We start from the raw sequence: 10,102 nt of genomic DNA on the forward strand, positions 1-10,102 counted from the left end.
TCCAATCCTGATGCCACATTTTTCTTCATATAACCCAGTGTCTCAGATGTATTGTATATGGCCACATAATTTGTGATTTGAGCCCACCAACTGCTCCACAGGAGAAAGACGAGGCTTTTTGCTTCTGCAAAGATATACAACTTTGAACCCTATACAGCATCACTGCGAATCAGTCTACCACTTGTCTGTCAGTTTGTCGTACTGTGGTGGCTTGCATATTGTAGTGCTGGAAGCTATGCCACCGGTATTTAAAATACCAGGATGGTCAGCCATGGTGGACAGGTTCCAGCTGAGCTTCCAGATTAAAACAGACTAGGAAGAGAAAACCACAGACCACTTCTGAATCTTTGGTCACTGAAAACCTTATGAAGAACATCAGAACTATCAGAAACAGTGCCAGAGATGAGCTCCTCAGATTGGAAGTCACTCAAAGTACAACTGGGGAAGATCTGCCTCCGCAAAGTAGAGTTGAGCATGATGATGTGAATGGAGTAAAGCCTTAGGGATCTTCATTTATTGATGGAACACCACTCAAAATGAAGAGAAACAGCAGCAAGCATCCACTAATAACTGGAACATGACTGTACAACTATGAATCTAGGAAAACAGGAAGTTGTCAAAAATGAAATGGAACACATAAAAGTCAATATCCTAGGCATTAGTGAGCTGAAATGGACTGACATTGACCATTTTAAATCTGACAATCATATATTTTACTATGTGGGGAATGGAAAATTCAAGAGGAATCATGTCACTTTCATTGCCAAAAAGAACATTTCAAAATCTTATTTTGAAATACAACGCAGTTTGTGATGGGATAATAACTATATGCTTACAAGGAAGATCAATTAATACAAGTTATGAAGCAACCATTAAAGCCAGTGATGGTGAAACTAAATAATTCTACCAACTTCTTTAATCTGAAACTGATCAAACATTCAATCAAGACATATCGATAATTAATGGTGATTGAAATGCTAAGGTTGGAAATGAAGAGGAAGGATCAGTAGTTGGAAAATATGGCGTTGGTGATAGAAATGATGTTGGAGATTGCATGATAGAATTTTGCAAGACCAATGACTTCTTCACAGCAAATACCTTTTTTAAACAGCATAAAAGATGACTATATACATGGACCTCAACAGATGGAATACGCAGGAATCAAATTGACTACATCAATGGGAAGAGATAGTGGAAAAATAATATTAGCCAAAACTAGGTCATTGGCCGACCACCAATTACTCATATGCAAGTTCAGACTGAAGCGGAAGAAAATTAAAACAAGTCTACGAAAGCTAAAATATGACCCTGAATATATTCCACCTCATTTAAGGCCATCTCAAAAACAGATTTGATGCAGTGGATACTCTTAATCAAACACCAAGAGAATTGTGGGATGACATCAAAAACACTATACAAGTCATTTAAAAGACAGGAAAGAAAGAAAAGACCACAATGGATGTCAGAAGGACTCTAGAACTTGTTTTCCAGCATAGAGATGCTAAAGCAAATAGAAGAAATAAGGAAGGAAAAGAGCTGAACAGAAAATTTCAAAGGGCAGCTTGAGAAGGCAAAGTCGAGTATTATAATGAAATGTGCAAAGACCTCGAGTTAGAAAACTAAAAAGCACCAACACACTTAGCATTTCTCAAGCTGAAAGAACTGAAGAAAAAATTCAAGTCTCAACTAGAAATACTGAAGGATTCTATAGTAAAAATATTGAACGGTACATGAAAAGAAGATGGAATACAAAGAGTCACTGTACCAAAAAGAAAGAGTCAGTGTTGCACCATTTCAAGAGGTAGCATATGATCAAGAACTGAAGGTACTGAAGGAAGAAAGAAGTGCAAGTTGCACTGAAGCCATTGGCAGAAAAACAAGGTTCTAAAAATTGACATAATGCAAACTGAAATCTTTTGACAAACTGATGCAACACTGGAGGTGCTCACGATCTATGACAAGAAATTTCGAAGACAGCTACCTGGTCAACCAACTGGAAGAGATCCATATTCTTGCCCATTCCAAAGAGAGGTAACCCAACAGAATGTGGAAAATTATCAAACAATATCATTTATGTCACATGCAAGTAAAATTTTTCTGAAGATAATTTAAAAATGACTACAACAATACATTGTCAGGAAGCTGCCAGAAATTCTACCCCAATTCGGTACGGGTCATCATTGCTGATGTCAGATGCATCTTGGCTGAAAGCAGAAAATACCAGTAAGATGTTTATTTGTGCTTTATTGACAAGGGCTTTTGACTGTGTGGACCATGACGAGCTATGGATAACATTGTGAAGAATGGGTATTCCAGAACACTTAATTGTGCTCATTGAAGAACCTGTACATAAAGAAGCAGTTGCTCAAACAGAACAAGGGGACACTGAATGGTATAAAATCAGGAAAGGTGTGTGCCAGTGTTGTATCCTTTTACCTCTCATTTATTCAATTTGCATTCTGAGCAAATAATCAAGAAGCTAGGTTATATGAAGAAAAACATGGCATCAGGATTGGAGAAGACTCATTAACAACCTGCGATATGCAGATGATATAACCTTGCTTGAAGGAAGCAAAGATAACTTAAAATACTGATGAAGATCATAGATCTCAGCTTTCAGTATGAATTGCACCTCAATGTAAAGAAAACAAAAATCCTCACCATTAGATCTATAAACAACATCCATATACATGGAGAAAAGATTAAAGTTGCCAAAGACTTCATTTTGCTTGGATACACTATCAACACTCACAGAAGCAGCAATCAAGAAATCAAATGATATATTACACTAGGCAAATCTTCTGCACTAGACCTCTCTAAAGTGTTCTAGTGCAAAGAAGTCAGTTTGAGGACTAAGGCACGCCTGACCTAAGCCATGGTATTTTCAATAGCCTCATATACAAGTGAAAGTTGGACAATGAATAAGGAAGACCTTAAAAGAATTGATGTATTTATTTATGGTGCTGAAGTTGTTGTTAAGTGCCGTGGAGTCGGTTCCAACCCATAGCGACCCTAAACAGGGTTTCCAAGGCTGTAATTCTTTACAGGAGCAGAACACCTCATCTTTCTCCTGCAGAGCAGCTGGTAGTTTCAAACTGTTTGACCTTGTGGTTCACAGCCCGATTCGTAACCACTACGCTGCCAGAAGAACAAACCAATTTGTGTTGGAAGAAATACAACCAGAATGCACCTGAGAAGCCAGGATGGCAAGACTTGTCTCTCATACTTCGGACATATTATCAGAAGCTACTTGTCCCTAGAGAAGGACATCATGCTTGGTAAAGTGAATGTTTCGCGAAAAAGAGGAAAACTCCCAATGAGATGGATTGGCACAGTGACAGCAGCAATGGACTTAAGCATAACAATTGTGAGGATGGGGCAGGACCAGGCATTGTTTTGTTCTGTTGTGCACAGGGTTGTTTATGAATTGGAGCTGACTCAACAGCATCTAACAACAATGAGTTGGAACTGACTCCAGGGCACTAGTAACAACAAAATGAAAATGCAGGGCTGTTGTTCAAGTTTATTAATAGTTTCAAGACAGTTACAGCAGAACACTAAACCAAGCATGAGTTCTTCATAGCTTGCACAGGCCCCACCCATGTAATCCCGCCCTGGTGGAAAGGAACAGAGCTCTCCACAGCAGGCAAAAAGCAACCAAGAAAGCTGAGCTTGCTAACAATCTCTCTCCAAAGATAGTCGAGAAACAAACCACCTTGTTTTCTGTTTCTATTACTATCAGAATCTTGTCCTTACTAACCCCAGGCTCCTGACACACCTGGAAAAACAAGATGCCCCAGTAGGGTTGGAACAAGGATGATGGGGGATAGTGCCATGTCAGCTTTGTTTCTCAAGTCTTTTACAGAGGTTTTTTTCTGGTTACATTTTAGGAAACTGAGGACCCTGCTGTCCTTGTCTCAGATCCAACTGAAAGGAACCATGTGTGAATGTCCTTTTCGAGTGTCTCCCAGTGTATGTGGACTGTGGTCTGCTTCAGTCCTAAGAAATGATGGCCTCCATGTGAAGGTGTAATGATCAAAACCAAAAGATCACAGATAATTGACAACAGCCGTTTGCATGTCTTCGTCTTCTTGGCCATGGGCCCAAACCACTAAGCCAGCTCGATTTCTTCCTTGTCCTTCTGGTGCATCTCCAGATTGCGCTCACTGATCCACCAGGTGTTTTTAGGGCTGCGGCCAGGAGACTGTTATTGGCTTGAGACCTCAGTCTCTGGGGGCTGCGAGAAGGAAAGGGACATTGGGCTTGGGACATTGGGTCAAAAAGGGCGGGGGTCCTATTTTGTGAGGAAACAATTTGCAAAGACAGTGACGCTGGGGGTCAGGTGGGATGGCTGCCCCTAAGGAGCCTCAAACAACCAAAGCTAGCACGCTCTAGAGTATCAAGGCCGAACCGCCCTAGCCTGGACGCCACGCACCCCAACATGGCCGCCGAACCTCAACTCCCGGGCCGCAGACGCGTCTCTGGGTGACGCAACGGCGGCGAAGTGCATCAGCCCACGCCCACGTACTCAGCCCGCCCCTCTGCCGTCCCAATCCGGACGTCGATTGGTCCACGTTAGGGCCGTGGCCTCCGCCTCAGCCAATAAACGGCAGCCACAGAGGGTACTGTCCGCAGGGCCTGTACGCGGGATACATATAAAAGGCGCCGAGGGGGGTGGGGTGTGGGTCGCTCGCTCGGGAGATCTGAACTGTCGTTGCGGAGGTTGCTGGCGGCTACCTAGTGCCAGGCTTCTCCGAGTACAGCCGACATGGAACCTGATCCCCAGCCTGAGCTTGAGCTGGTCACGATTCTGGTGAAGAGTCCCAATCAGCGCCACCGCGACTTGGAGCTGAGCTGCGACCGCGGCTGGAGCGTGGGCCAACTCAAGGCCCACCTGAGCCGCGTGTACCCCGAGCGCCCGGTGAGAGGGGCCCCTGACTCCCGCTCCGGGCTGTCATGCCCCCAGCCCTCCTCCTGGGGAGCCCCGTCCGTCTCCGCTTTCCGATCTCCTCCTTCGCTAGCCTTTCTCCGCCTGCTGTTACACGTCTACTCGCCTCCCGGAGGCCGGCACCCCTCTTTGCCTGCCCGACAGTTCCTAGGCACCCTTGTCCTTGCCCAGTGACTGTCGCTCCGCTCTGGCCGCCATCACCCCCCGTTCCTGACGGGCTGCCGTTTTCTGTTACCTTGCTCCCCACTTCCCCAAGTCCCCAGACGCGGTCACACCCATGCCCCTACCTCCTCATCCCTAACTCGTCGCCCCAGATCGGGGTTCCACCCTTGCTAAGCCACTGGAACAGCAGTTTGACCTTGGGTGAGTGACTTCACTCTCCAAGCCTCAGTTTCCCCAAACGTTCGGGCGAATAGGCGTCCCTATAGGATTGCATCCAGTGGATAGCAACAAGAAATCGTAAAGGCTGTGAAATGAGTTGTAAGCACTTAGCGGCTCAGTGCGGAGAGCAGGGTGCGGGTGCCCAGCGTCCTCAGGTTCCCCACCCAGGAGACGTGGCTCTTCCCCTCCCGGTCCACTTTCCGCCTTCGGCCCCTCCCTGTCGCGCTGGACTCCGGAGCCTTTGCTTAGTCCAAGGGAGGAGCCGAGCGTACTTTACGGTAAAAAGTGACTTGGAGGAGAAACAGACGGAAGGCGTCTCTGCTCTTCTGGGTTTTAAGACTTCGGCCCCTCGATTAGGAAGACTTCCTTGCTTTGTTTTGGTTGACACATCTGTCAACTTCACTCTTGGCGCCGCCCGCGCTCCCTCCCTACCACGTGATGCAGATTGTGCGCTGGACCTTCCGGTATTTACTTTTGACTCGGACATTATGTAAGTGTCTGCAGAGCTGGGTGCTGTCCACGTTTGTAGTTCGGGATCGAACCCGAGAGGGCACAGGGCAGAACAAGATTGCGAAATTGTTCATTCTTATCAGAAGGGTTCTGTGAAGCAGCTCTTGTCTAGGTAGGTTTTGTTCCATATTGTTGAGAGTGGAGATGTGAATTTTATTTTGAAGTGTTCTCATTTAAATAAGTTTCGATCCCAGTGTCGTTTAGAATCCACGTTGGCACTATTTTAGGTTTACCCTGGTGGCTGTTTGACTGAGAATGATGTTAAGTACACCAATTGGGGAAGCAGGTGCAGTTCCTAGTTGCATCATACAGTAAAAGGCAGTGTTGTGGAGAATTTCCCTTGAGGACTTAAAGGGCTAGGAGCTTCATCAGATAAGGTGGTGGTGGTGGTTATGCGATGTGGAGTCGGTTCAGTCTCATAGCGACCCTCTCCAGGGTTTCCGAGGCTGTAAATCTTTGCTGGAGCACAAAGCCTCATCTTTCTCTCGCAGAACACCTGGTAGTTTTGAATTGCTGACCTTGCGGTTCGCAGCCCTATTTGTAACCACTACGTTACCAGAGCTCCAAAGTTCTAAATAAAACATCTCTGAGCTATACAAATATAAGTTTATCAACTTAGATGTCTAGAACACATTTGTATGTGCTTTTTGTAGTGTGTTAAATGCTGTCGAGTCAGGTTCAGCTCATAGTTTCCAAGGAACAGCTGGAAGATTTGGACCACTGATCTTGTGGTTAGCAGTTCAGTGCTTATCCTACAGCGCCACACCATAAAATAGTATAATGTGAGAAGCCTTATTTTGTAATAGTAGTATGCTTAATCAAATCAGGCCTTTAAAAGGGAAACAACTCAGACCCACAGGCAGGTGTAGCTACAGGATGCTGTGATTTTCAAACAGTTCCAGAAATCTTCACTACTACAGCACAAGGCCCCGCATATATAATAGTATTTTATGAATTCATATGTACAGCCCATGAGAACAGTAAAGTCAACCAGTGAGAACAATGGTGAACGAGGCATCCAGTGTACTTACTTCTACATCGTCAGGGATGCAGATACGCCTTTTGTTATTGTGTTTTGTTAGGTTAAACAACTTGCTGTATAGTCTTGGACTAGTTTGCAGAAACAGCTTTATGACAAGTTTTGTATTATCAGTTGTGGTAAGAATAGGCTGACGAGCTGGTGAGGTCTGGTATATATCATTCAGGGCCATGATTTTTAAAGGTCTCTACAAGAAGTTTTAAATCCACTTAAAATAAATTTTAAAAGTGAAATTTATGTAAAAGTATGATAGAATCCCTATGGTTTTAAAGTCCCTGGCTGTAGGATTAGAGGGGTTGGAATCTGGACTCTGGTAACTAGTGATCTTGGACAAGTCAGTTTCTCAGAGTTCCTCCACTAAAGTTTCCCCCATTTCACACACAGTTGTTTGAGATGTTGCCTACTCTCCATCTCCTCTGTAATTGCATTTGTATGTGGGGGAAGGCTGGGAGGGTTTCAGTATAGACTTACTTCATGTGATTTTGAGGCGATGTTAGGTCGTTTTGGGAAGACTGTCCTTGAGAGAACTTGTAAGTTTTCTCTGAGAAGACCAAACCTGGTTTTTAAGTCTGTTGCTGTTGGAGCCTCAAATAAAATTTGTGTTTTCAGTAGCAGAAAATAGTTACCCTGAGCGTTCAGCTGTCAATTAGGTGGCCTTAGGTTTGTGAACTGGAGCTAGTTTGCTGTCCTAAATTTATTCCTATGTCATTGTCCATTTTAAAGTGAAGCGCTTTTTCAATAAAAGGTTTTATGTAGAAGGCCTTTGAAAACCTGTTTTCCTGTGGGGGTGGAGCATACATTTCCAAATTGCTTTTCTAAACCCATCCTTTCTGTGCTTGAGAACTTGTCAGGGCTAAATGCTGACCAGTATTGCTTTTTTCTTTGCCATGATAAAGCGTCCCCAGGACCAGAGGCTGATTTATTCTGGGAAGCTGTTGTTGGATCATCTGAGTCTCAGGGACTTACTTCCAAAGGTACTTCACTTACACGTTAACTTCTGAATGTTTTAAGCAGTGAAACCAGGTTGGATTCGGGTCCTAACATCCCTCTCTACACTTTTAGCAGGAAGAACGGCATGTCTTGCATCTGGTGTGCAACGTGAGGACGCCTTCAAAAACGCCAGAAGCCAGTGCAAAGGTGTGTGTGCTTCTTCATACCCCAAACAATCTTGTCATTCAGAATCTCAAGGGAGAAATAAAGGAGGCTGGCTAAAACTCTCAGAGTGATTTTATTGTATTTTTTCCAGGTAATTTTTTTTTTTTTCCTTCTCCAGTGAGTATCAGGAATAAGGAAAATGTGTTGCACATGTAAGTGTATGTATCAGACTATTCCATTAGTGTTGTAGTGGAAAAGTAGAGCTTTGTCTTCTGGGATGTAATTGAACCCACAATAACTGTGTATCCAGACCACTCAACTAACAAGACACACAACGTTACTACTGTTTGACAGTCAAAGTCATGATTTGTTGTTTCACACGATCCTTTATATACTGGTGCTGCTTCTGCTTGTTGTTACGTACTCTCAAGTCAGTTCTGACCCATAGCAACTCTGTATAGGGTTTTCGAGTTGTGGCTGGTAAGCTTAAACTGCCGACCATTTGGTTCAAACTGACTTTGCAGTCCAGCACGTTAACCCCCAGCACCACACATGGTTTGTTATTGTTAAGTGCTGGCGAGTCAATTCCAACTCATGGGCTTGAACCACTGACCGTGCAGTTAGCAGTCCAGTGCTTATCCCACAGCACCACACCAGGACTCTGAATATAGCATTCCTTCTTCCTAGGCTGCAGGCTGAGCTGAATTGGTCATTATAAGTTGGTATGACGCTGTAGGATAAGAATTGAACCACAAGGTCAGTTTGGACTGTAAGATCAGCAGTTCAAACTGACCAGCCACTCCTCAGAAACCCTATGCAGGGTCACTAACAGTCAGAACTGACTCCACAGCTCTTAACAACAACAACATATAATGTATAGGAGAATGCACAGTGACTCCCTAGTTACTGTCGGGAAAAATACAGATTTTTTTTTTAAGCTGTGAACCTCAAGGTCAACAGTTCGAAACTACCAGCTGTTCCTTGGGAGAAAGATGAGGCTTTCTGCTCCTGTAATAATTTACAGCCTCGGAAACCCTGTACAGGGTCGGCTATGAGTCAGAACCAACTCCATGGCACCTAACCACCACCACCACCATCCATATATTAAAAATTGGGTTGAACAAATTTAGAGGTGGTTTTTTTTTTTTTTACACTTAACACTGTACCTATTTAATTTTGTCAGGTTCAAAGGTTTGGGGTGGGAGATATAAGTCAGTTCACAGCAAAATCATCCTTTTAGATTGATTTCACACAGTTGCATCAGATCCTTTGTTCAGATGTTCATGTCATACTTCCTTAGATTGCTGAGTCCACAGATCAGCCCATTGGTCCTAATCAGGGACCATGTCCTGGGGATTCCTCAAGTGATGGCTTAAGGCAAAGGGAGGTGCTTCGAAACCTTCCTCCCTCTGGCTGGGAGAACATCTCCAGGTGAGTATTATCATAAAGGACCAGTTTATATGAATGTGTGACATGTGCATTAGTTTTAGAATAAGATGTGTTTATACATAGGTAGTCAGAGAACATTAAAACATGCAAACTTCGGCTTTATAAAAGGCTTGTGTATTTAACTTCTTTGTATACACAGCCTTTTCAGGTCTCAGGTTGACATCTGTTCCTCCAGCGTGGATGTGTTTGCGTTGTGCTGATCACATGATAGGGAATTAGTGATGCATCAGGAAACCACGCATCCTGCAACTGCATTACTGGGTGGCTGTGTGCTTTGTTGAGTGTAACAATGGGTGGCAGAAGGTGAAGAGATGGTTGGAGGAGGCTCTGCTAAGTGCTGTGCTGGTGATACAGAGAAAAGGCCATTTCTTTAGGGCAATGTGAGCAAAAGACAGAAATGACTAAACGCTCACATTTGGATTTTATGGCCCTTGGAACTGCTTATTATTATGTAAGTTCCTACAGGAAAAAATAATTTGTTAAGTGAGTTGGAATTCTGGAACTCTCCCATTTCCCTGCCCCTAGTCAAGATCGGCAGTTCAGGCTCACCAGCAGCTCCTCGGAAACTGTATGCAGGGTTGTTATGGGTAGGAACCAACACGACATCGCAACAGTAACAGTAGTTTTTGGGGTTTTTTGTATGTTTTATTGTGAATTATATGATAGTTTACATGGGAGAA

At 43.9% G+C, this 10,102-nt stretch overlaps 1 protein-coding gene across 2 annotated transcripts in view; it reads left to right on the forward strand.

The window, feature by feature from the left end:
* The first annotated feature begins 4,768 nt into the window (after positions 1 to 4,768).
* HERPUD1 (homocysteine-inducible, endoplasmic reticulum stress-inducible, ubiquitin-like domain member 1) overlaps positions 4,769 to 10,102 on the forward strand; it is a 12,726-nt gene continuing 7,392 nt past the window's right edge. The window contains exons 1-4 of one of the 2 annotated variants that reach the window (XM_006863549.1): positions 4,769 to 4,921; positions 7,775 to 7,852; positions 7,941 to 8,015; positions 9,274 to 9,404. In XM_006863549.1, coding sequence (XP_006863611.1) covers positions 4,769 to 4,921; positions 7,775 to 7,852; positions 7,941 to 8,015; positions 9,274 to 9,404 — 437 coding nt within the window. The remainder of the gene's footprint in view (positions 4,922 to 7,774; positions 7,853 to 7,940; positions 8,016 to 9,273; positions 9,405 to 10,102) is intronic. The other variant, XM_006863550.1, reaches the window with a different exon arrangement.

This window comes from Chrysochloris asiatica, unplaced genomic scaffold (assembly GCF_000296735.1).
Source record: "Chrysochloris asiatica unplaced genomic scaffold, ChrAsi1.0 scaffold00055, whole genome shotgun sequence".
Classification (NCBI taxonomy): domain Eukaryota; kingdom Metazoa; phylum Chordata; class Mammalia; order Afrosoricida; family Chrysochloridae; genus Chrysochloris; species Chrysochloris asiatica.